Genomic DNA, 27,826 nt, shown 5'->3' with positions numbered 1-27,826 from the left:
AATTGGACTCAAAGCCAGAAAATTTGGCACTTATCGACAACTACCTTGAAGAAAGAAAGCTAATAGCGAAGACTACAGAAGGAACACAAGAATACGCCATAACGGCCGGCGTGCCGCAAGGCTCAATAATTAAGCCCGACCGATAGAACGCGGACTATGACGAGCTTCTTAAGATTCCGTTACTAAAGCAAGTACAGCTAACGGGCTTTGCAGACGACGTCGCGGCCACGATAATAGTAGACAGCGTAGAGGAGGCCGAACTACTAGTTCGGAAAACCGTTGATGCCGTCGCGACTTAGCTCGATAAACACCACCTGAAACTCGCCAAGCACAAAACTGAGATCGTCGTTCTGACTCATCAAAAATGGTTCCCAAAACCATTTGCGGTGGACATGGGAGGAACAACACTAACATCAACAAGGGCCCTGTGCTATCTGGGGGTAATGATAGACGAGAAACTATCTTTTCGCGAACATCTCGAAAATGCATGCCAGAAAGCAAAGAAGACGGTGTCTAGCCTAGCAAGAATCATGACCAACACCATGGGACCAAGAACAAAAAAGAGAAGAATTCTTCTAGAAGCAGTCCACTCGGTACTGCTTTATGGAGCGGAGATATGGGCAGACATATTAAAGCAGAAAACCTATCGGCGAGAGATAGCAGCAGTACAGCGGCGAGGCGCTCTCAGGGTTACCTGCGCCTACCGCACAGTTTCCGAAGCGGCTGTATTGGTCATTGCAGGAGTTACGCCCATCGACATATTAGCGTTCGAGAGAGCTAAACTTGATGACGCTAATGAAAATGACAAAAACATGAAGGACGCAAGAACGAGGATAAAGGCGGACACGCAGCAACAGTGGCAGGACCGATGAACATCGGGAGAGACGGGCAGATGGACAGCAAGCCTGATCCCAATCAACGTCTGGCTTTCTCAAAAGCACGGAGACACAGACTACTTTCTGACCCAGCTATTGACGGGATATGGGCAATTCAACGCCTATCTTTTCAAGATGGGTTTGCACAGCACACCAACGTGCAAATACTGCCCAGACAGAATTGACAACGCCGAGTACACGTTTTTCGGGTGTGATCGGTGGAAGGACGACAGAATCAGCACCGAAGAAACAATAGGCACCACGCTTTCCCCTGAGAGCTTGGTAACTTGCATGATCAAAAGAGAAGAAAACTGGTCAGCTGTTGCAGCCTACGCGAAGCGCCTTTTAAGAGAAAAAATCGCAGAAAAGGATTAGAAACCAGTAGAAACAAGAAGTAGGTGTCATAAGACACAACATGGACTGGAGTGAAGTAATGCTAACGCGGTCCCTTTCATGTCTTCCCTGTAACATCCATGGGGAAAGGGGAGAGGAGGATGTTTAGTCGGTATTGTTGCAAAATAATATTGACTTCTGAGCCCGAAATACCCAGGCGCCAACACCTAGTCCTGACCCCAACGCCAAGTCCTGGCATACGTAAATGTATTTTACCTCTTCTATAAACACACACACACACACACACACACACACACACACACACACACACACACACACACACACACACACACACACACACACACACACACACACACACACACACACACACACACACACACACACACACATATATATATATATATATATATATATATATATATATATATATATATATATATATATATATATATATATATATATATATATATATATATATATATATATATATATATATATATATATATATATATATATATATATGTCCAAGTGTATATATTTAAGTATAATATTGTTGAAAATAGCAACGATACTGTAGATGCAGTGATATCAGGACACATTATCCTTGGATGCAGGGAAGGATCAATTTTATGACCTGAGGTACTTTCGGTATTTTTGGGTTGCTAGCGGTCATAGTTAGTGTCAACTGAACTTCCGTGACAATCGGTCCACCTTTGTATTATAATATTATCGAGTACTTATACAGTAGAACCTCGATAACTCAAACCTCTATAAGTTCAAAACCTCTGCAACTTAAAAATTTTTTTGATTCCCTTCCCTTGACAGCTTAAAACCTCTATTACCTAAAGTACAGAACCTCGATAACTCAAACAATTATTTTGAGCATTGCCCTCGATAACTTAAAATAATATTTTGGTGACCTCCATAACTTAAATTAACATCATTGAGTCATCGTATTAAGGTAGTACCTCCGCGACTTTACAGTCAAAATGTTTTGGATTAGTACTATACTTAAACACATTAGCTGTACTATGACTGTGTTCCATATTTTTTTAACGTGACTGTACTTTTTTCACTACTACATCCCCTATACGTATACACACATACTATGAAATTCAATTCTGCATGGAACTGTGGCAACGTCGCGTTATTATTATTCTTATTTATGCTATACCTATAATACCACTCAATTTATGTACAGTTCATATGCGCAGTAAATGTAAGCAACCGGCTATTGTTATTGAAATAAACAAATAATTATGGGTGATCGAATGCGTTATAAAGGAAGATTTATTAAAAAAGTATTGGATAAAAAATTAAAATAAAAAATGGTTTACAAGAAAAAGAAAAGGCAATGATTTGTCAACAAATAATAAACCTAACCTATCCGAAGGCTTTCGTGTGGTGGATTTAAAATTGTTAGCCGAAAAATTAAAATGTGTAAAATGTTTTGAAGTACTTTGTCTTGATAATATTGTACACGAACAAAATTTAGGGCTGAATTCAATCTTAAAAGTAAAGTGTACTAAATGTGACATAATAACAATAGTTCCAACGAGTAAAACTCATCGTACGGGTGATAATAAATCCAATCACTCAGACATTAATACAGGTATAGTTCTTGGTAAGTTAAATAAATATTAATATTTAATTAATATAAATTTTAAAAAATTGATAATTTAAATTTACTTAAAAACAATAATAGTTAAATTTCTATGTGAAAGCTCAAATACAAAAATAAATATATTTATTACAGGTGCTGTACACGCTGGCTATGGCTGCACTGGATTAAACAAAATATTGGTATGTGCCAATATTCCAACAATATCGCCACAATTATTTAAAAGATATGAAAGAGAAGTTGGTCCTGCAATCGAAGAAGCTGCTAAGGAGAGTTGTAAAAGAGCTGCCAAGGAAGAGCGACAACTTGTCAATGAAAATATAGACAAGTTGTGTGAATTATTGTAAGTTTAATTGAAATTGATAGAGCTACGGAGTAACAATTTTTTTTGTTTATAATTTTTTATTGATCGTATGAGGATGATTTGAATTGATTTATTGTCATCAACGAAACAGAGTTTTTAGAAGTCTATAATTTTTTGAGTTGTTGATGATTTTTTAAATTGAATATAATTTTTTTGAATTATATATAATTTTTTTGAATTGTAAATAACTATTTTGAATTATGCAGAATTTTTTCGAATTGTATATCATTTTTGGACGTAATTGTTGTCTCGACTTTCATAATAATTTTTATGCTTACTTGTCTAGATTGTAAATATTTTATAAAATAATTTTTGTTCTCATACATTCCATATAACAGTGATTTAAAATTCTCCGTCAAACTTTGTATTATTTATTATTTTATTGATGAATACAGAGCAGCATTAATTATTGATTTTTATTTTAATCTAATATTTAAATCAATAAATGCAGATGAAATTTAAAATTGAAACTTTACATCCCTGATTTCTTATTATCCCATTTTAATCTCCCTTTCCTCTTCCTAGGCCTCAAAAGATCGTCGAAGAAATTTACCCTCACCATGCCAAATTAAAATCGTCAATAGTTGATTTAGATGAAAACAACAATACCACGTATGATTCAGCTGTCGGAGAAGTTGTTAATATTATTGTATCTTATGACATGGGATGGAGTAAAAGAGGAAATGGAAAGAGCTACGATAGTCTCAATGGTTATGGTACTATTATAGGTTTTTTGAGTGGCAAAATTCTCGATTATGCTGATAAAATAAGAAAATGCAAATTTTGTGACTTGGGCAGGAAAAAAGAAGATCATGATTGCCGGAAAAACTTCGTCGGTAGTGTCAAAGCGATGGAAGCATCTGCAGGAGCAGATTTGGTAAACAACAGCACAGTTCTTAAAGAAACTAACCTTGAAGCACGAGTACTAATTGGCGATGAAGATAGCTGCACTATCGCAGCCGTTCGTCGAGGGAACCCTAAAAAAATTTTTAAACTTGCTGATCAAAATCATTTGAAAAAAAATTTTAGCCAGGATTTATGGAAATTGTCAAATTTTAAAGAAATAAAAAAAAATAGTATTGATCATATAAAAAAATGTTTTAGTTATGCATTGGCTCAAAATGTAGGTGATAGCAAAAATTTAGCAAAAGCTATACGTAATATACCCAATCATTTGTACGATAATCACGAGAATTGTGGATCTTGGTGTTGTCGCAGAAGTGGCTCTGGGGAACAAACAATTTTGCTTACAAACCTAACTTTATTTGATCAACTATCAGCTGTATGTGAGAAGTACGCTGCTAGTGCAAATAAATTTTCAATTCCTGCTTCGAGCCAAGCTAATGAATCATTCAATAATATAATGGCTCATAAATCGCCTAAAAACATTTGCTATAGCAAAAGCGAATCATCAAGTTATCGTCTCGCTAGTTCTGTGTGTACCAAAAATGATGGCGATTCCTGTGTCGTTGAAATTAGAAAAAAACTAAAGTTGTCACCAGGGTTACACACTTCGCTTTATGCAGAGCAATCAGATAATAAGCGAAAGAAACGTGCAATAGATGCAAAGCTGCCGGTTGCCAAGAAACGTCGTGTACTTGTAACTCAAGAACGTGAGAAATTAAGGAAGAAGAATGAAAATTCCGAAGGCGTTCAATATAAATCTGTGATGGTAAAAAGTGAGTGCGAGCGAGACGGCAGAGCAGCAGAACTTATTTTTTTTTTGGATGTATTATCATTATTGTTACTATTGTTATTATCGTTATTATTACTATTGTTATTATCGTTATTATTACTATTATTATCGTTCTTGTCATTAGTAATACCGGAGTGTATTTAATATACTAAAGATGTTTTTTTCTTATATATAATTGTTCATTTACATTTCTTTGTTTAAAAAAGTTTATTTAGTTTTAAATACTTGACTGAGATTTATTTGAAAATGCGCGCGAATGGTAGAGTACGCCACCGCGGCAAGAGATGGCAAAGAATTTCGCCGCTCGTTCGTTTGCAGTAAAAACCGACGAACTAATATAAGCGAAACTGCGTTGCGATAATTTTTGTTCTTTTAAAAGAACAAAAATTTATTTACCTGAAGGAAAGAATTAATTGAATTCTCGAACAGATTCAAAATATCTGAATAATTATTCAATTGATTACTTTCATTGGGAAATTATTTTGGTGAAAATTATTATTTAGCAAATGTTATTTTTTTTTTCTAAGTCCCGAACGACTTTTGTATGGAATTGATTTGGTATGAAATTTATTGTAATCTGTTGAAATTGATGAGTGAATTTAATATTTGATCAGATTTAAATAATTGGAAAATCTGAAGTTTGACGAAGAGCGATAGATGGCGATAATTTTCCCAGATCTTTTACTCTTGGAGAAAGGTCTGGGAAATGCCAAAGGCGATTTTGATTGACGGGAAAAGTAACCAAGTTTCCCAGTGGTTATAACCTTCCCAGTAGAAGACCATTCACTAGGAAGTAATCAAGGAACTCGTACCTTATCTCCGACCAGGAACCAGGTAAGTGCTGACTTGTCCATTGGGGGAAATTTGGCCACCGGAAAGGGTTGCTTTTCAAGCACCCAGAGGGAACTAGGGGCAAGTAGGGCCGGGAAGGGTTGCTTTTCAAGCACCCAGAGGGAACTAGGGGCAAGTAGGGCCGGGAAGGGTTGCTTTTCAAGCACCCAGAGGGAACTAGGGGCAAGTAGGGCCGGGAAGGGTTGCTTTTCAAGCACCCAGAGGGAACTAGGGGCAAGTAGGGGCATGCAACCATCGGTAAAATAGGAATACTACTGCGTAAAGGTAGTAGATAGAGTTTGGCCACCGGATGGCACTGAAAAACGGGAAAACAAAAACGGTGTGTGTGGGTTATGTGCGATATAGCAATGTTTGATATAAAGGTTGTAAATTTTATAAGGTCAATTTCGATATTTGTTGCTTGTTGTTTTAAATAAATAGAGTACCAATCATAATCAGGCTCAAATCTCATTTATAAGTAATAAGTTATCTCTAAAAAGATCCTGGACTCCGGCGAGATTTCATTCGAGCTAGGGGATATAGATATAGAGGTAAGCCTTGACTGTAACACAACAGTAATAAAGTCTATTTTTAGATAAAAACCGGAAAAATACCCGTTACAAAAGATGGTGCTCGAACAGGGACAGTGATTTTTGTTGTTTTCATGGTAACGGAAATTTTTGGATATTGTTGATTGATGGAAAGGTAGTTTTCTTTTTCCTCTTTGCTTTTTCGTCGGTCTATCAAATCATAGCGAGTAAAAAAACCGGGAACACACACGTGGCTTTGGTCGCTAAGAAAGGACGCGGTCATTAGCGAATTAGAGAAATACCGGGTGGCCATCGAGCCGAAGGCGACATTGGCGGAGTTGCGATTTTTATTAAAAACCGAGTTGAATAAGACACGAGCGGCGAATGCGGGTCGCGCTGGTCGATACGACCAACTTTTGATCGACCCCGATCAATCAGAAGCCGAACTAGACAACCCCGAAACCCTTGACGATGTAGTGGAGGAGGATGAATCCGACCACGACGACGGGCAACTCTCAGATGAAGATACAAATGATAATCAAGCAATCGAAACATCAGGGGGGGACCAACACGAAAGAAAATTGCGGGCCGAGATCGAAGCGGAAGAACGGGAGCGAATCGAGGCAGAAGAACGGGAGGAACGCGAATGCCGAATCCGAGAAGCTAGGGATCAGACGGAAAGGGACCAAGAAGAGAGGTTAGCCCGCGAAACTGCCGAACGGGCCGAACAGGAGCTACGCGGACGTCTGCGACAGGAAATACGGGCGCGTCTTTTGCAGGAAAGAGAAGAACAACGAGCATACGAGCTCCAACTCGACGCAAGAGAGGCCCGAATAAGGTGCGAAGCCGAGCAACAAAGAAAGAAGGAGCAAGATGGCCGCACACCCTCCCGTGGCGACAACCGAAGGCATTGGTTGAGCGAAGACAATGGGCAGTCAAAACGAGGAAACGGAACACGGCGATCAGTACGAGAGGATGGGACACGGCGACCAGGACGAGCGACCAACCCTGTGAACTTACCCAGGGCAGTCGGCTCAAATCCAGGGACACCCAGGTTTGACCATCATCCCCAATCGAGGTGTATGGATGACTCCGTCGAACTCCACAGAAGGGACATGGTGAGGAAATGGGGCGTCGCGTTCAAAGGGGAACGCGATGTCCTAGATTTTCTGGAACGACTCGAAGAATTGGCTGAAAGTTACGGGTACGAGATGGACGACTTGCTTCCTTGCATACCGATATTGCTCCGCGAGAAGGCTCTCCTCTGGTATCGTAATAACAAGAGAGTTTGGGACTCATGGGAAGACTTCGTACTAGACTTGAAAGCATTTTATCTGCCCCCAGGTCTCGAACTGGAGTTGGAGGAGCAGATCCGGAATCGGGTCCAGGGCCCAATAGAGAGTGCAGCCGAATACGCCACCCGGATCCAGACTCTAATGAGGAGGCATGGACAAATGTCACCCTCAGCTCGTCTCACTCGTCTCTACCAGAATCTAAGACCGGAATACCGACGATACATGAAGCGGACTGAGTTTTCCAGCGTCCCAGAATTGCTACGACTCGCAGGCGAGCTCGAACAACTCACTGTTCAGGAAAAAGCATCTTCGCGCCGCGAAAATAAAACTACCTCCGCGAAAACTTCGGCCCCCTCGAAACCAAACCCACCCCTTGAACTCTTCGAATACAATTGGCGGGAGAATTGCTGGCGATGCCGTCAAAAGGGGCACCGGAAACTTGAATGCACGAATCGATGGGTAAAATTCTGTATGCGATGTGGGAAAATGGATACATTATCACGATATTGTCCATGCCCACGACAGGGAAACGAAGTGAGGACCGGTTCAAGCTCCCAGAACCGAGCCAGAAACCATCAGGGAGCTCCCAATCCAGCGACATTCAATCAGCCAACCAACCAATCAACACCACAACCGGGCAGTTCAAACCAAAAGACGTAAAACCAAGGGACAAGCGTCCATTTGCAAAAATAGAGGTTGGCCAGGTGACAATTCACGCATTAATGGACACCGGAGCCACGGCGTCGGTAATATCGCAAAAAGTATGGGATTTCATCCGCCAAAACAAATTGTACGAAAAATACAATTCGGTACCAGTGAGGGGATCAACACTCGGTCAGCATGTAGTGTGCACTACGGGCACTGCGTGGGTTAAAATCCGTGAAGACAACCGGATTTTCGCCCTGCCGTTTCACATTATTCCCACGTACGGGAATGACATGCTGCTAGGAGTGGATAATCTCACCGTATTAGGGTACCAACTGCTTAAATGCCACCCATCTTTTACTTGCTACGAACTAGAAACCAAATACGACGAAGCAACGGCACTAAGAGAGATCAACGAACTTCTCCAACGTGACCAAGACATTCACGGACCGATTACATGCGCGGAACACCGGATTAAGATCAAACCCGGAACAGAACCGATCAAAACTCGTTACTTTCCGAAAAATCCGAAGATGCAAGAAATTATGAATGCCGAAGTCGACAAAATGTTAGAGGATGGGATCATAGAACCCTCTAACAGCCCCTGGAATTCTCCTGTCGTGTTAGTTCGAAAAAAGGATAGAAAATACCGGTTCTGTGTTGATTTTCGAAAAGTAAACGACGTATCCGAAAAAGATGCGTTTCCGATTCCCCATGTAAACGCGTCACTGGACAAACTGCGAAAAGCAAAAGTAATTAGTACGATTGACTTGAAGAGCGGTTACTGGCAAATACCACTGGAAGCGAACAGCAAAGCAATCACTGCGTTCACTATCCCTGGTCGTGGACTTTTCCAGTTCCGAGTCATGCCTTTTGGGTTACATTCTGCTTCAGCAACGTTCCAACGCGTGATGTATGAAGTAATCGGCGCTGACCTCGAACCATACGTGGTCGTTTATCTCGATGATATCATTATCATTAGCGAAACGCTGGAACAGCACATGAAAATACTGAGAGAGGTGATGAAACGCCTCCACGCCGCGAACCTGAAAATAAACCGAGAAAAAAGCCACTTCTTAAAAAGTAGCACCGTGTATTTGGGCCATGTCATCGATGGACAAGGCATCAGGACAGACCCAGAAAAAGTTAAGGCAATCACCGAGATTGCACCACCGCGAAACATGAAAGAATTGCGCCAGTTCCTCGGAATGATCTCCTGGTATAGGAGATTCATTCCAAACTGTGCCGACCGGACCAAACCACTCTCCTCTCTGCTCCAGAAAAGAAAGAAATGGAAATGGGAAGTGACAGAGCAAACCGCGTTCGAAGAACTAAAAAAATGTTTGAAAACCGCGCCGATATTAGCCGCCCCAGACTTCTCAAAAAGCTTCTCCGTGCAAACCGACGCTAGTGACGTAGGAATAGGTGCCGTCTTAACACAGGAACAGGACGGTGACGAAAAAGTAATTGCCTACGCGAGCCGATCATTGAACAAAGCCGAGAAAAACTACACCGTGACCGAGAAAGAATGCCTCGCAGTGGTCTGGGCGATCCAAAAAATGAGACCATACCTCGAAGGGTATGCATTCACAGTCATTACGGATCACCAGTCGCTGAAGTGGCTCAGAACCATGGAAAGCCCGAGTGGGCGCGTAGCAAGATGGAGTCTATTCTTACAACAATACGACTTCGACGTAGTATACCGGAAAGGAAAGTGGAATAAAGTGGCAGACGCGCTATCACGCAGCCACCCGAGTAACAATGACGGAACTGATGATTCTAGGAGTCAACTCGTGATAGAATCATTAGAGCTAGGCGACGCATGGTACGAACGCATAAAAAGAGGTATAGAAAATGATCCGCAGAGATACGCCGAGTATTGCCTAAAAGACGGGTTACTATATCGACACGCGTATCACAGCTTGGACTATACCGACCGAGGGGACACATGGAAGCTATGTATTCCTGCGGCAGGCGTTGATAAAATCATGAGAGAGAATCATGACACTCCCTCGGCAGGGCACGGTGGCATCGCGAAAACGATTGCTAGAATATCCCGAAGCTACTATTGGCCGCGAATGAGAGCAGAAATAACCGGGTATGTACGACGATGCATAAAGTGTCAAGCACATAAACCCTCGCAACAACCGCCATCTGCGCCGATGGGCACAATTTCAGCCACTCGTCCATGGGCCGTCGTCTCTGCCGATATAATCGGACCAAAGCCGCGATCATCGAATGGAATGTCGTATCTCGTTGTCTTCCAAGACAAGTTCACCAAATGGATCGAAGTTCACCCACTCCGGCAACAAAAAGCGTCGGCAATCGCTCGGGTCTTTAAGGAACATATAGTGTTACGGTTTGGAAGAGTAGAGACAGTCATCACTGACAATGGAACCCCATTCATTAGTAAAGAATTCACGTCGCTGCTGGAAGACTTCCATATTAAACATGTACGAACCCCCCCATACTCTCCACAATGTAACCCGGTCGAACGAACAAATCGCGTCATCGGGACAATGATTGCCCAATTCGTGGGTGTTAATCAGAGACACTGGGACAAACTCATACCCGAATTAATGTTTGCTTATAATACCGCGAAGCATGACTCCACCGAGTTCTCTCCAGCATACTTGAACTACGGTCGCGAAATCCAACCACCTGTATCCATAAAATCACAGCGAGAACCAGAAAACCGCGAACCCTACGACGTACCACGCGCAGTACAAACCTTGAACGAGACTATCGAACTCGTAAACGTAAATCTAGCCAAAGCATATGGCCAGCAAGCCAAACACTACGATAAAAAGCGAGGTGCTTGGCAACCGGCCATTGGGGATCTTGTATGTAAGCGAGAACACCATCTATCGTCCGCGGTCGACAATTTTGCAGCAAAATTAGCGGAGAAGTTTAGCACAGGGTATACAATCACTAAAATCATAGGGCCCTCGGTTTATGAAGTCTCCAAGGGAGGGAAAACGTTTATCGCGCACCTGAAAGACCTGAAACTTTATCACGAAAACCTTGACCCTGGAAACCTAATATCCAAAAACCTAGATACTGAGAATCTGGAACCTGACGAACCTCCCGAACCGCGCTACCTAACCGGGCCCAGGCCAAAAGAAAGCCACGATGATGACCAAATAATCCTTTCTTGATGTCTAAGAAGAAATATTCTGAGTGGTCTTTATTAACTAAGAGTAGGGTCTCGGGCAGGGGGCACGAAAAACGGAGAAAAACCGGAAGTTTACCTTAAAAATAACCCGAAAATTGAACCTGACATTTTTTTTGAAAAAGCGTCGAAATAAACCGGGCTATAGAATTTTTTTTTGTACAAAGAACTTGAATCTGGGCAGTAACCCGCCACCATATGTTTTTTTTTCCAAACTCTGGCGGCTATCTAAAAGAAAAGAAAAATATATATAGTAAAAAACGAGGCAAAATCAATGTTATACGCGAAATGTTGCGATACTGTATGTGTGTGTGATTTGGCCTGTTTTAGCAAATAATACAATGAAACCCGAACTAACCATGGAAGAGGAGATATGGCTGATGGAGGAGATGTTAGAACGACCACTACAACTGCTCCTCACACCGTCGACGAGCACCACGACCACTACCAGCACACCCACCACGCAGAAGAAACCCAACATCCGGATAAGAGAAAATCGGCCAGTAAGGACCCGGATTCACTGGCCCAGACGGCAGTACGATCGGACGAAGCCAGGGCTCTCGAAATCTCTTAAACGGCCCCTGATTCGCCCAGCCAGCGCCGAGATGATCGTGGGGATAAGAAAAGCCACCAGACCGGGCCCACCTACCACCAGTGGTCCCCGTTTGGCAGCTAAGGTCCACAAAAGCCCAAAACCAACCGTCACCAGAAGACCTAGCGACGCCGAAGCGTCCCACACGCTCACCGATGAGCCATCCTTCCCCACTGAAGCAGCCGCAAGTTTCGTCAAAACGAAAAGAAGGATTGGAAGATGGAGAGGAGCCGAAACGATCATCAACCCGGGCCCACTCCCAAAGAGCGGCCCCCAGCCAAAAGTCAGTCCGAAACGGACCTCCAACCCGGGCCCACTCACAAAGAGCGGTCCCCAGCTGAAAGTCACACCTGAAGAAATCTCCAAGGACAGTCTTCAACTGAAGGATGTACCAATTAACGACGACGCAGCGTGGTTAACCTACGACGACGCGCCGTTACTAGAAGAGTACCCGACCGAATTCAAACGGCAAGCCGGAGAACTCTTTTCGGCACCTGCCAAGGTCCAGACACCCCTGGAGAAGATTCTAGCCACCCTCACCCGGCTAGAAGAGGTTCGGGAAGAACATGTAACGAAGCGCCGACAGTTCACCGCATACGACCGGGATATGAAAATTTACCGCGTTACCCGTACTACCAAGACACCTACCCCATGGATCAAGCCGTTGGGAAAGACGGTCCAGCAGTTGTTAGAGAAACATACATGAGAAGAAAAGTGGCAAACAAAGTTCACCACTTTTCTTTCCCAGGAAGAAGGGGTGTGATGGTAAAAAGTGAGTGCGAGCGAGACGGCAGAGCAGCAGAACTTATTTTTTTTTGGATGTATTATCATTATTGTTACTATTGTTATTATCGTTATTATTACTATTGTTATTATCGTTATTATTACTATTATTATCGTTCTTGTCATTAGTAATACCGGAGTGTATTTAATATACTAAAGATGTTTTTTTCTTATATATAATTGTTCATTTACATTTCTTTGTTTAAAAAAGTTTATTTAGTTTTAAATACTTGACTGAGATTTATTTGAAAATGCGCGCGAATGGTAGAGTACGCCACCGCGGCAAGAGATGGCAAAGAATTTCGCCGCTCGTTCGTTTGCAGTAAAAACCGACGAACTAATATAAGCGAAACTGCGTGGCGATAATTTTTGTTCTTTTAAAAGAACAAAAATTTATTTACCTGAAGGAAAGAATTAATTGAATTCTCGAACAGATTCAAAATATCTGAATAATTATTCAATTGATTACTTTCATTGGGAAATTATTTTGGTGAAAATTATTATTTAGCAAATGTTATTTTTTTTTCTAAGTCCCGAACGACTTTTGTATGGAATTGATTTGGTATGAAATTTATTGTAATCTGTTGAAATTGATGAGAGAATTTAATATTTGATCAGATTTAAATAATTGGAAAATCTGAAGTTTGACGAAGAGCGATAGATGGCGATAATTTTCCCAGATCTTTCACTCTTGGAGAAAGGTCTGGGAAATGCCAAAGGCGATTTTGATTGACGGGAAAAGTAACCAAGTTTCCCAGTGGTTATAACCTTCCCAGTAGAAGACCATTCACTAGGAAGTAATCAAGGAACTCGTACCTTATCTCCGACCAGGAACCAGGTAAGTGCTGACTTGTCCATTGGGGGAAATTTGGCCACCGGAAAGGGTTGCTTTTCAAGCACCCAGAGGGAACTAGGGGCAAGTAGGGGCGTGCAACCATCGGTAAAATAGGAATACTACTGCGTAAAGGTAGTAGATAGAGTTTGGCCACCGGATGGCACTGAAAAACGGGAAAACAAAAACGGTGTGTGTGGGTTATGTGCGATATAGCAATGTTTGATATAAAGGTTGTAAATTTTATAAGGTCAATTTCGATATTTGTTGCTTGTTGTTTTAAATAAATAGAGTACCAATCATAATCAGGCTCAAATCTCATTTATAAGTAATAAGTTATCTCTAAAAAGATCCTGGACTCCGGCGAGATTTCATTCGAGCTAGGGGATATAGATATAGAGGTAAGCCTTGACTGTAACACAACAGTAATAAAGTCTATTTTTAGATAAAAACCGGAAAAATACCCGTTACAAATCTAACTGCGGTCTGTCGCAAGGCGGTGAAGATTTTGAAGCCTTTGACGAATCACAAATTAAAGGTCCAGATATTAAAATGTCACCAGAGACATGCAATTTAGTTTTTTTTGATTTAGAAACCTCCGGCTTCCGTAAAAGTGACGAAATTCTTCAAATTGCAGCATCTTGTAACGGGCGAAAATTTAGTGTCTATATTAATCCTACAAAAATCATTGATGATAAAGCTTCCGCGCATACTGGATTAAAAAATATTAACGGCGATTTATACTTTCACGCTAAAAAAGTAGAATCATTGCCGCTAAAAAAAGCTCTCCAGAGTTTTTTAATGTTTTTAAAAATGTCACCTAAGCCATGTTTACTTGTTGCACATAATGTTACGTTTGACAAATCGCATTTACTGCGTTCTATTTTGAAATGTTCGATGGTATCTACCTTCAGTAAAATCGCAGGATTTTCTGATAGTTTGCCTTTATTCAAGAAAAATTTTACTTCTAAAAAGATTTCGGGGGAATATAAACTGTCAGAATTAGCTAAAAATCATTTGAATGTTAACTCTGACGATAAATTCCATGAAGCTTTATACGATGTTGAGATTCTAGAGAAACTAGTTTCGTTGACGGACAACAAACATTTATTCGAAAGCTCAAAATCTTACAGAGAGTGTTTGATTCATCTTAAAAAATTAAAGAAAACTGCTTCTGGCATGGACTGTTTATCTCCACTAAAAGGAGTTCTATCTGGTCATATATTAAGGAAAATGGCGTCTCAAGCCATAAAATACCAAGATTTAATTAATAAATATGAGAATGGTGGAACAAACGAATTAATAAAATTTTGTAAAGAACCAGGAAGTGATAATAAACCTAATATTACCAAAGATAAACGGGTTTTAGATAAGCTATGTTCATTTTTTCCAAAAAAAATGTGATATATATTATAATAAATATATGTGTTTTTATGAAATTAAGAGAAAGTTTATGATTATAAAATATTGCAATAATTAAAAATTTATTGTCATAAGAATTTGGTTTTAAAATACTTTGTCATGTTGTATCGCTGGATATATTTTATGTATTAAATTTTATAATTAATATTAAATAAAAGAATAACGCTATAAAATTTATTTTTTCATGTAAATATTCATCAATTATTGTTATTAAACAAAAGTTGAAAATGGATCTCCTTTAAAATATATTTTATTGATTTGAAAATTCGCGCCGTTTCTCTTTGCTCCGACATTTTACTTGTAACAACGTTGCCACATAGTTTCCATGCCACTAGTCACCGTATCCCCTCTACTGAAAATAATCGCTAAATCGAGTTATTTATTTTAATTTTTTATCGAAACTACGTGGTAAATAATTCCTATTTTTTTTTATATTATCAAAATACAGTATTCTAAGTAATATTAGTTTTTCATAGTGATGGTGAAAGTAATTCATTGATAAATTAAATTAAATTGGTCATTGTCCCACGCTTTCCCTATGCTACGTGTACTAATTATGTCATTTTTAATTGCAAATATCTCAGGTTTAGTGTGGTAAATCATCTTCAAATTTTAACAGCATATGTATAATACATTCAATTGCTTATATTCTGAGTTTCAAAAAATTCTTGAAAAATTGCATTCATAACCGCACTACCTTAAGTATGTATGCAAACAAAAGCTTTCGCCAAAAGCTTAATTGATTTTCACTTTAGTCTTTCACTTAATCGCTTAACGTATAGTTGTAAACAAGAAATATTAATAAACGAGTTCGAAAATGAATCGTAAATTGAATACTTTAACATATGCTGATAAGTTGAGAGCGATTGTAGCTGTGAAAAGTGGTTCAAAAAGGAAAGATGTTGCTGCTCAATTTGGAATGCATGAGAATACGTTGTCACTTATTATAAAATAGGAAGGAGAGTTGTTAAAAAACAATAGTTGGAACAATAGGTTGGACTTCAGTGTAAGAGACGTAGAATAGCTGAATTTCCTGTCTTAGAAGAATGTTTGTTCACTTGGTTTAAGCAATGGCGCGATAAAAATATCAGTATAAGTGGGCCAATACTGAAAGAAAAAGCTGAAGAGTTCGCGGAATCGTTAAATATTAACCAATTCAAAGCTAGCGACGGTTGGTTAGAAAATTTCAAGAAACGTCATGAATTGACATTCAAAAAAGTCTGTGGTGAAAGTGCTAGTGTGAGCGGCGAGGTTTGTAGAGAATGGAAGAGCACACTGGAATGTTTAGTTGAGGGATACAACCCTGATGATATTTTTAACGCAGATGAATTTGCGTTTTTTTACAAATGTCTCCCTGATAAGACATTAACATTTAAAAATGAAAAATGTCATGGCGGTAAGCACAGTAAAGAAAGACTAACAATTTTGCTGTGCATGAATTCTTCCGGTACAGAAAAACTGAAGCCATTGATGATTGGCAAATCAATGAAACCTTGTTGCTTTGTAGGGTGTAAATCACTCCCTCTTCAATATGAAGCTAATAAAAAAGCGTGGATGACTGCAGATTTATTTAAAAAATGGCTTCTTAACGTAGACAAACAAATGATTGCTGCTAAACGAAAAATTCTCCTCTTTGTAGACAATTGTACCGCCCACGGTGATATACCTTCATTAAAAGCAGTTAAAATTCTATTCTTACCACCGAAAACAACATCTCAACTGTAACCACTAGATCAAGGGATAATAAAAAATTTTAAAACGTTTTATCGCAAAGAAGTTGTGAAGAAAATGATTTTTGATATGGAGCAAACAAGTGGTTCTTTAATCGATATTTTACAAGCAATGAGAATGGCAGATAAGGCTTGGAGATATGTTACCCCTAGTACAGTGAGGAATTGCTTTAAATCCTGTGGTTTCCCTTCATCATAGGACGAAACCATTGAAGATGATGAAGATGATTATATCGTTTGGAATAAATACACGAGTGAGTTCCATCTTGTGGAATCTCAAATAAGTTTCGACGATTGCATTACATGTGATGATGAAGTTGCTACCGCAGGGATATTGACGGAGCAAGAAATAATTGACGCAGTTATCAACACTGACGAAGTTGAGGATGAAGAAAATGAAAATTTTCTTAATAATGTAACACCAGATCCACCAATCTTAATCGGTAGCACTAGGAAAGCTGTTAACGATTTACGAGCATTCATTGAGGGTTGTGAAGACATTAACGACGAAATTTTCTCTTCTTTACATAATATTGAAAGAGTAATTGATGTAGAAAATCGAAAATGTATGGAACAAAAGAAAATTACTGACTTTTTCTTGAAGAATTGAATTTACTCAAAGGAATATACGTATATATATATATATATATATATATATATATATATATATATATATATATATATATATATATATATATATATATGACCCAGATATCGGGAAAAAAGGGTCGAGAGTAGGGAAATGGGACTGAGTCGGAGAGAGAGGGCCAATGGCCAGTACAGGACAGCTGAGGAATAGGGCGCGGAAGAAGGGACAAGGAAGGAAACGATGGCGGTTACCTACTCTTCGTCATTCATGTTCGCCTGATACTTCGACGGGCGTATTTTCTCGAGAAATTATTAATTAACGTTGTAAATAATCCGTTTTCCTTTATTTAAATTGTTGTTTACGAGTGCAGTATTATTATTCTAATTATTAATAATGATAATTTACGATATTAAAAGTATTATTCACCAAAGACTTGTGAAAAACTTATCACACAATTTTTTATCGACTGTATGATATGAGACCAGTTATATAATAGATGTTTCGAGGACCTATAACTTTGTTCAAGTATCGACTACTATGGGGACAGCTATACTGAACATATCAATATAGTCTATATTTTAAGGACATTTGTCTGGTGACTGTTTTGAAAATGCTGATGCTCTGATTTTTTCAATTTTCTGTACATATTTATAGTAATTATTGCTCATATAATTTATAAAATTGGTAGTTTTAAACACAAGTTACTATTTTTTTTCTTTTTTATAAAAATGAGAGATAATCTAAGATATCTAAGAACAATGTATGTCTGCTTATCTAATACTTCAAAGCACTCATAAATGTTTCAAGGGAAATAAATTATGCTTTAAGCGTCAATCGAATTATATTACATACAAAAGAATATTTAATTGATTCAAACGAAAAATAATTGAATTACATCAAATTATTGAATTAAGATAATAATCTTAAAGAATTTATTAATTTAAATGAAAACAGAAAATTTTGGATTCAACTAAAATTTACTTGAGTCACAAAACATTTCCAAATTCAAAAATTTGTCTACTTCAATCAAGACAATGAAATTCTTCAAAATAATTTTTTTTAATTAAAGGAATGTATATATATATATTTTATATATTGTATATATATATAATATTTATATAATATTTATATATTGTATATATATATAAAAATATACAATATATTTTATATATTGTATATTTTTCCGAAAATGGGTGTAAATTATCTTATCATTAAATATTTATTTACGCTGGATCGGGATGTTGGAAAGAAGAAAGATGCTCACGCTAATTCGTGTTTTGTCGTTTATTCTATAAAATATCACAGTTTCATGTATTGAACACATGAACTCTTAAAGCTATTAATAACACTTTATTTAATTAACTGATTATTTTGAATCGAGTGTTACTATTATTTGATTAACATCATTGAACTAGAATTATGATTAATGGTTATTAATATTAATATACATGACATCAAACACCGATATTAATATTGAGATTGTACAGAGCGATGATAATTATTTAAGTTAATGAAATTAACATTGAAATTATAACAAGGTTGAGTGCATGAATTAATTAAGTTAATTATAACATTAATCACTATTAATGACGCGACAAATTATTACGAGCGATGATGAGAGTGATGAGAACTGATCGAAGTCTTTTATGCGACCATCAGACACAAATCTACAGTCACCAGAGAGAACAGGGGTGTCGAAGCATTAAGTGAATGCCTGGTGTTTGGTGACATCACCTCAGCCAGGTATAATAATGACTTTGTTGATTACTGAATTATTGTATGATGAATCATATCTTACTAACATGTTAAAGACGGATAAGAGTAATCCCTGGTGACTGGAGATTAATACTTGAGTACAAGGCAACAGTGGAATGCCAAAATTCCAATGGTTACCGGCATATGAGGTTACAATGGCAGCATTTTTCAATGCTAATTATTTCACGAGTTTAAGATAAACATTGTTATGATTTACAAATAAGAATAGTGCCTGAGTTGCCAATGGTGTTGAACTTCTTAATAAAACACTTAGTTGATTGAGTTGAGCACAAATAAATATAAATTTAGAAAGTAAGTTGATAGTACACAATACACGTGATGTTAACTGCAGCGTGTAGGTAGGTGTGTTATGTCGGTTGGCGCGCCGGCAGATGTTGACTTCGGGAAATGAATTGCAGAGTGCTCGTGAGTCGCTGCACCTCTGGTGAGGTTGATTGCGGACTTACCACACGTTCTGGCGCGAACATGTGGTATTTACGCAACAATGGGTAAAGAAAAAACAAATATCTGGCAGAGACCTCATACCAAACGTTGTAAGTACAAACCAATGTCCTCATAATGACTGTTCTATAGAATGAAAATGTCTCCATAGTTGTCTGATGTCCTCATAGTATACAAATGGTAAAATGTACAGATTACCGTATGTTTTATCGCTTGTGTACTATGAGGACATCAGACAACTATGGAGATATTTTTTTTCTATGGAAGAGTTATTATGAGGACATTGGTTTATACTTGTAACGGTTTGTATGAAAACTTTGGAAGAAATTTATTTTTCTTTTCCTTCATGTCCAATAAAACACACTCTTCAAACACAAATAAGGAAAATTTCGTACAACTAACGTGGATCAATAAAATTTTTTTTAATTCCTCATATTAACCGTTACAAGCACATACCAATATCCTCATAACGACTGTTCCATTGAATGAAAATGTTTCGATAGTTCCCCGATGTTCTCATAGTGTACAAACAGTGAAATTTATATATCTTTGTTTACTTCATTTATACTTACAATATCCTTGGCGTGGATTGTTATAAAATTTAATAACATCAATGGACTCAAGAATAACTTATTTATCATTTAATAGTTTAGATGACTTTATTAGAATTTTCTGTACTAACAACAAAATACATGAGATATTGATTTTTATCTGATAAGAAAGAAAATAATAGCGAACTAAAATTGAGACAATAGTAATGAGTACAATTATGAGTAGCACTGTCTATTATTTTTGAAAATATAAAAATCACGGTTCGTGTCTATACGAAAACTAGAAAATTAAAATTTAATAATTCCATAACGAAAAATACATTCTTTATGCATTTTAGATTTTTTAAAAACAAAGTATAAAATTGTTTAACTTTAACATTAAATAATAACTAGTATGATGAAATCTTTGTAATCTAATTTATAAGTCCGGAGACTTATCATAGAGTTTTTAAAAATAAGAAAAATAACATAAATGAAAACGAAAAATTAACAATTCTTTTTGTTTTTGTATGTATGTAGCCATGATCTCATTTGTGGAACAGAGCGTCCTTTGAAACAATCATGTGCATTTATGAATTCTTGCATCTCTTTTCCTGACGGTACATTCCCATTTTCTAAATGTCTTTTAAAAGCTGATAAAACAGTCGACTTTGCTTCATCTGTCCAAGTTTTCGGCCTTGAATCATCAGATCTTATAGACGATTGATTGATACGAGACTGAACACTGAATCTCGAAGTATCAGGTCCATAAACTGAGTCGCTTTGTGAAACATTTGGTTCACTGATTGTGACACGTGAAGTTCTTGGCTCAGCTTCATCATCTGTTGAATCATCTGGTATCATGAAAACCTTGTACCATCCGGAGAATCTTGGACATTTTTACAATTTCAGTAACAGCCACTGGTTGTCGATATATTTTTTTGTGAATGTCCTCATGATGGTCCATGAAGTTAGCAAGGTCTGTAACCTGATTGCCTTCTAGATTCAAATTGATGCATCTAGTAGCAACGTGCTTTCGCAACTGGGTTCCGCGAAGGAGGTCCGGAAAATCAGCACCACATTTTGCTGCATGTTGTCTTAACAAATAACACGTGCCTAAATGTTTATGCCGATCCTTGTCGACAGATGGCATTCCAAAGAAGTACTCATTTTTACGCGATACGTGAGCATCTTTGCAGTACGTGAGAATTAAATCCATGCATTTTTTTAGATTATCATCAACCAAAACTGGAACAGTTCGATTACGTTTTCCACGAATTTCAAAGCGCATGTACCTCTTCGCTAATGCTTTTCCTTCTGGAGTCAAGGTCTCATAAATTTCTCTATCAGCCATGTCATTGATACCGCGACAGCTCTGAAAATATTTTACGTACAGCCGCTCTATTTCACCAGGGCGACGTCGACTGAAAACTAGCAATGACAATAAGGTCATTTTAGCCAGCTTTTTCCACGATTCAAAAGAAAATTTGACCTGCAATTCTTGAAAATATCTATTTCTTTCATCGACAAGGTACTTATAGAGCTTTTGAATGTCCTTCGTACTGGGAAGAATTACTTCCTTCGTTCTGACATGCTGTGTTTGTGTTTCTGTTACTATCCTGTTGATGCTAGTTCCATAGTCTTCTTCAAGTAGCTTCAGAAAATCTTCAACCTTTTTTTGATTCTCTATTTCTTCTTTTTTAATACATTCAGTAGGGTGTCCCTTAAAATTCAACTTCAATATATTTTTACGCATACCTTCTAAAAAGTTTCGTATGGACCTAATATAGTCTAGAAATAAATATTAGCCCGATTTATAAACGATAACCCGTGCCGACTTGAGTTTTTAACTTGTCCATACAAGTTGCGCGGGAGTAGCGCGGCGACCTGTTACTGCGAGTTTCAATTGTCATTTTATAAGTGATTTCTAACATTTTTAGTGCGTTGTTGTTTATTTTGTGAAAATGTCTGTGGAATTACGAAGTGATAAACAAAATATTTTCCTTATCGGACTGCCAAGCCACCAGATAAATGGTGCAAAATTACCATCTAATCGACAAGTTCTTACCGTTTTATTTTACAATATTCGTGAAGTCAAGCTGACTGTTAGTGAAAGTGCGAATCTTGTTATAAGAGAGTGCATTATATTTTGGGAAAAAGCTAGAATTCCTACGAAGGCAATCCCTAACTGCGTGAAGAAACTTGTTGATTTATATCATGTTTGGAGGGACCTGCAAAAAAACTGTAAGAAAACTCAGTTGACTTTCAAGAATCGTGAAAATAATTTTGTAAAAGACCTTGATAACTTATTTGATATTGCACATGCAGATGCCTTTGACAGAATGAAGATAGAGGAAGACGAAGATTTCTTAAGGAAACAGAGAGAGCCCGGTCGACCGGGATGCTTAGGTGGAATCGACAAAAATTTGGCGGAGAAAGAAGAACGAGTTAGGCAAAGACGATTGGAAGAAGAGGAAAGAAAGGTAAAACAAAGAGAGTTATTGGCTATTGCATCTACTTCTTCGATAGATAACTTGGAATGTCTTGAGAATTCGGATGAGGAACAGATTTCGAACTCTGAACTTAGTACTCAGATTCCTTGCCCTGAAAAAAGTTTTAAAAGAGGCACAAAAAGTTTAATAACTCCAAAACTGGTAGCAGCTTTAGATCGATGCCAATTAAGCATAAGGGACTCAGTTTACATTCTCCATGCGGTTGTAGAAGCGCTTGGTCTGAACAGCGATGATTTCCCTATAAACAAATCCTCGATTCAGCGAGTTCGTACTCAAGCGAGAAAATCCAGGGCAGAAGCAATAAAAACTGACTTCCAGAATAATTTGCCTGACGTAGTCACAATTCATTGGGATGGAAAACTATTACCTGGATTGGATGTACGAAGTTTAAAAGAAGAACGCTTGCCAATTATTGCTTCATTTGACGATAGAGAACAGCTTCTTGCAGTACCGAAATTAGAGAATTCTTCTGGAAAACATCAAGCTAAAGCCATTTCAACTGCTCTCTTTGACTGGACCCTCCATGACAAAGTACAGATAATGTGCTGCGATACAACAGCTTCCAATACTGGCCGTTTCAGTGGAGCTTGTGCTATTTTGGAGCAGACTTTAGAAAGGGAATTGCTGCTTTTTGCTTGTCGTCATCATGTTTATGAGTTGGTCCTTAAAGCTGTTTTTGAAACAAAGGTAAAACATATTACAAGTAGCCCAGATATTCCAATTTTCAAAAAGTTAAGAGATAATTGGAAAAATATTAACACTGATAACATTGAGTCACCTCTAAATTTCGTTGAAGCACATATTGCTAAGACAAACATTACATCTTTGTTAACTTTTTATAAGACTGAACTGGAAAAATCTTTTGTTAGAGACGATTACCGCGAATTGGTTGAACTATGCGTTGTGTTCTTAGGAGGAGACACAGAGAATAAACTAAAACTCAGGCCCCCGGAGCTTTGCATCAAGCGCGATGGATGGCGAGAGCAATCTATTCTATAAAAATATGTTTGCTTCAATCGCAACTTAAAATTACTGCAAAGGACAAAAATGCTCTACAAGATGTTTGTTTATTTATCGTCACCTTGTATACCCAAACCTTGGCTCGAATGTACAATGGCAGTTAAAGCACCTAACCAAGACTTGTCCTTTTTGAAAGCTCTAAAAGAATATGAAAAAGTAGACGCGACAAGTTCCAAGGCATCCATAAGCAAGTTTATTCATCATTTATGGTATTTGTGTGAAGAAACAGTCATGTTATCACTCTTTGATGAAGAAGTTGATACCAAAACCGAGACAAAAATGATTAATAATTTAAACAGAGACGAAAGTTCAGATTCCTCTAAACGCTATGTCCCATCGAAGGAAGATATTACGCAAAATTTGTTTGGTAAGTACTTAATATTTTCATGTTTCTTTTTCAAAGTTTTGTGGTTTAGTTTTTGCTTATTTTAATGGTTTTTTCTTTATTTCAGATATGACGCTGGATGATTTTGTGACTCAAAGAAGCAAACGATTTCTATCTCGACTACAGATCGACGACAGTTTTCTTCGGGAAGACGTATCTTCGTGGGGTGACAATCTTGCTTTTTTGGAAGCTAGAAGGCGATTAAGTCGTTTGAAGGTCGTAAATGACACTGCTGAAAGAGCTGTTAAATTAATGCAAGATTTTAATGGTCTTATCACGGCTGAAGAAGAGCAAAAACAGTTTTTGTTGCGTTGTGTTCAGGAACATAGAAATCTGTATCCAGACTGTAAAAAAACTACACTAAAGAGAAGTTACCCTAATTAATTATTATTATAATTTGTATTTAAATAAAAGTTTGTATTGATATTTTTTTAGTTTTACTCATATATACTTTATTTGTTGCATTTTAATTAGTTTTGGATCAAACCAAAATGTCAGACCGAAACACCGTTTTTTATTAAACTTTAGAGCTCGGTCGGCACGGGTTGCAATCATGCTACAGATATGAAATTTCATATTTAAGTACATTATAGCATTTATAAAAAAATTGGAGGGTATGCGTTTCGAAATTCTGAAAAAAAATTTTTTTTGCCATATAAGGGACACCCTAACATTCAGGTCTCAAAATTTCTACAACCTTTTTCAACAAAGTTCTCAAAGTTGATCCAACCGCTGGATGCAGAAAGGTTTTTGTTTCTGGAAGGAAAACAGCAACTTTTTTGACAGCTTCAATTAAGAAGTCATAGTGACGGGGCTGGAATATGTCTGTAAAGCTTGTAATACGCGGGTTTAGTGATTTGATTGCTACAAGTAGTCGTCCCAATAACCGCAATCTGGCTCTTACCATTTGATAAAGATGCTGATTAGTACCATACTGCTCGCATTGTTTGTTGGCAAAAACTATCAGCAACTCGTCGTACCTGATAGACCGAACTACCTCATCCTCGCGGAGATATGGAAAGATATGTTTCCTTACATCAGCATTGGCTCTCTCATGAAGTCTTGCACTTACTTTCTTTCCTTTTACTAAAATAATTCTTTGGGCTTTTGAATTCTGTTTTGTGCACTTACGCCAATGATGGCGAATGACAAGCCTTGAATATTGATCCTTGCAGTTACCACATGCGATGAAGTCTTCAGCGTTTTTTTCTCTATCTACAGCTGGACGTCGACACACAATTAATTTTCCACTATTGAATTGGCGATCAGTGTTGTAAACATGATCACCATTTTTTCTGATAATAGAAATAATCTGTTTTCTTTCTTGGCTTTTTACGGGTAGAGACATAAATTTTTTTACTTCTTCTTGGTCGTGATGTTTTAATTGCAAGTGTCGAGCAATTTTGACCTGAAATTTTTTGCAAAATAAACAGAAATGTTTTTTTGCTGTGCATGATGTTGGGTCCACCAATAATTCCCTGTCATCTGGAGCAGACGCTTTCGAATTTTGGTCAACAGTAATTGTATCGTTCAAAGAATCAGCAAACGTCTGTTCTGTTCTTAAATCTGCATCAAGTTCATCGTTATCTTGAAATTCATAATTCTCGTCGTATTCTGATTCCTCATCACTATTAGACTCCTCATCACTATCAGGCTCATACTCATCTGCATCGTCTCCTGATTCACCAAAATATGATTCAACTCCTCTTGCAGGCTTGTCTTCTTCTACTGGTTTTTATCTTCATTTTCTTTCACTTCTTGCTCTTTTTCTTCTTTCTGCTTTCTTTTCTTCATTTTTGTTTCTAAATTTTGAAGACCAGAATTAGTAACATCACATTTTCTTTTTCTTTTCTTTGATAATTTTATGGACACCTCTTCCTCGGAAACAGTCTTTGGCTTCATTTTTTTTTTACTGTTATCTTTCTCAGGTTCTATATTTGTAGTAATTTTAGTCTTTTCTGTAATTCGAGCAATAGTTCGTCCATTGGTTCCGTGAGAATTTGCTATTTCTTGTTCTAAAGCATGACATTTGAGTGAATTCTTCATTGTTAATTGAAGAAAATTTTGAAATTTCGTTATTCAATTTGAGCACTTGACTAAGTTGAGAAATTTCCAAATTCAGGTCGAGGAGAGAATGGTTGATTGGTTCTTCAGTAAGTTCTATGAACGAAACTTGTATAGGATCCTGAGGGGTAACGTTGTAAATTTCATGAAGTTCGTTACAATTTTCTGGAAGATCAGATTTGCGAACAGTATATGTTTTGTCATAGTCAGAAGATTCTATCGTTTGCTCATTACTCATCTCAGATAAATTAACTAAGATTTTTGCTCCTGTTGATGATTGATCAATAGAAAATTTTGACTCCAACTGACCTGTTGATAATAATTTAGAGAATTAGAAAATGTCTACAAAGAGAAAAACAATATCAAGAATGTTGTATGCATTACCTTGGCATTTTTGTTGCACATCTGCATGAGATGAATTCAGTAGACTGAGATTTTGCTGCACATAGTCGATAAATATCAATTGTTCTGTTGCTTGAAGTTCTGGGGAATCATGTGAAATTAGAAACTCAGATGTTCTAGGGCCACTAACAGCATTTAATAAATTTGTACCATGATCGATGCTTGAATTAATTATACATAATTTTTTATGGATGTTCAGATATTTTATGCTATTTTCCTTTTGTCCCGCATCTGATGAAGATGTGACTACAGGATTGAAACTCTCCTTTAGTGTACTGTTAAAAGTTGGATTTCCTATTGCTTGAAGTATTAAAAAATTGGATGCTGGTTCAAAAATTGGAGGATCTGATTGTAGAGATTTATGAATAGTGACTGATAAACTTTCATCTTCAACAATATTTGATTGAATTATATCCGTCTTTGCAAGCATTTTGGACCCTTCAATGCAACGGTTTTTTTGTTCTGCATGAAAATTAGATGGTGAAAATTTTGAAGAATCACTTGGGGCATCTGAACTTATAACCTTTGATGGAGAATATTCATCATCGGATATTGGTGAAATTTTATCATCAGGAGGGTCTTTAGCCATTGACTTTAACGTAGATTCCTGAGCCGTGTTATCATCGTTCACTATAATCTTTGGTGGAGAAAATTCATCAGGAGATATTGGAGGAATTTCACAATCAGGAGGATCTTTAGCCATTGACTTTAACTTAGATTCCTGGGACGTGTTTTCGTCATTCACTGTAAATTGTAATGCTATAAAAAAGTTCTCAGGTTATAAACATTATAATCAAAATTTTAATTACCTCGTTTCATTCACTTGAATCGTGGCTGTTTCAAAACAAATGTTTGAACATTTGTATCTTGATTAAAATCCAAGCATTGAATTAGGTTATCGGATAGTGATTTTTGTAAGAGATTTTCATCAATAAATAGTACATGCCCTTTTACATCTTTTAAAAAACCTTTTGAAACTTGAGAGAATGATTTTGCTGGGATATTTTCTAACTGCCAAATGCCCTGCATGTAGTTAGCTTTTCCATTAATGTTTTCCACTATTCCAGTCAAAATCGTTTTATCATCTGAAAAGAAAGACAGAAAATTTAGTTGGACATGACAATGATTGAACAAAAAAAAAAATAAAAATGATAATACATAGAAAGTAAGAAAAATAAATTTTACTTACCACAAATCGCCATAACACGGGCTGCATATTTTTTATTATCACTATATTTCACCATGCACTTTTTGCGAACAGTGGAAACATTTTTTAGTGGACAAACATACCAAATTTCATCTTGATAGAGCACTAAAACGTACATAGTGAATAATGATACAAGAGCTGTTAATATTTTTAATTG

At 37.4% G+C, this 27,826-nt stretch overlaps 4 protein-coding genes across 14 annotated transcripts in view; 2 read left to right on the top strand and 2 right to left on the bottom strand.

The window, feature by feature from the left end:
* LOC141525717 (cadherin-AgCad1-like) overlaps window positions 1–27,826 on the bottom strand; it is a 313,469-nt gene that overhangs the window by 33,037 nt on the left and 252,606 nt on the right. The window lies entirely within an intron of this gene.
* Window positions 14,143–14,994, top strand: LOC141525656 (uncharacterized). Its single transcript, XM_074240216.1, has one exon. The coding sequence runs from the start codon at window positions 14,143–14,145 to the stop codon at window positions 14,992–14,994; it is 852 nt and encodes a 283-aa protein (XP_074096317.1).
* On the top strand, window positions 23,705–24,380 carry LOC141525655 (uncharacterized). Its single transcript, XM_074240215.1, has 2 exons — window positions 23,705–23,978; window positions 24,064–24,380. Exons 1-2 carry the CDS (start codon window positions 23,705–23,707, stop codon window positions 24,378–24,380), a joined length of 591 nt encoding a protein of 196 aa, XP_074096316.1.
* On the bottom strand, window positions 25,873–27,339 carry LOC141525718 (uncharacterized). The gene is made up of 3 exons (XM_074240291.1): window positions 27,272–27,339; window positions 26,445–27,206; window positions 25,873–26,369 (listed from the first exon to the last, which is right to left on the bottom strand). Exons 1-3 carry the CDS (start codon window positions 27,279–27,281, stop codon window positions 25,945–25,947), a joined length of 1,197 nt encoding a protein of 398 aa, XP_074096392.1. The 5' UTR covers window positions 27,282–27,339; the 3' UTR covers window positions 25,873–25,944.

Source organism: Cotesia typhae, unplaced genomic scaffold (genome assembly GCF_013202065.1).
Source record: "Cotesia typhae breed Kobodo isofemale line unplaced genomic scaffold, CoteBio_Ctyphae contig_27, whole genome shotgun sequence".
NCBI lineage: Eukaryota > Metazoa > Arthropoda > Insecta > Hymenoptera > Braconidae > Cotesia > Cotesia typhae.
This window is presented reverse-complemented; position numbering and strand designations above follow the sequence as displayed.

Excerpts from the sequence above, each read along its gene's own strand:
- LOC141525656 (XM_074240216.1), top strand. The coding sequence starts at position 14,143 with ATGTCACCAGAGACATGCAATTTAGTTTTTTTTGATTTAGAAACCTCC.
- LOC141525655 (XM_074240215.1), top strand. The coding sequence starts at position 23,705 with ATGGCAGTTAAAGCACCTAACCAAGACTTGTCCTTTTTGAAAGCTCTA. Across the intron at positions 23,979-24,063 it reads TATTACGCAAAATTTGTTTG|ATATGACGCTGGATGATTTT; the intron begins GTAAGTACTTAA and ends TCTTTATTTCAG.
- LOC141525718 (XM_074240291.1), bottom strand. Across the intron at positions 26,370-26,444 it reads TGTGCAACAAAAATGCCAAG|GTCAGTTGGAGTCAAAATTT; the intron begins GTAATGCATACA and ends TATTATCAACAG.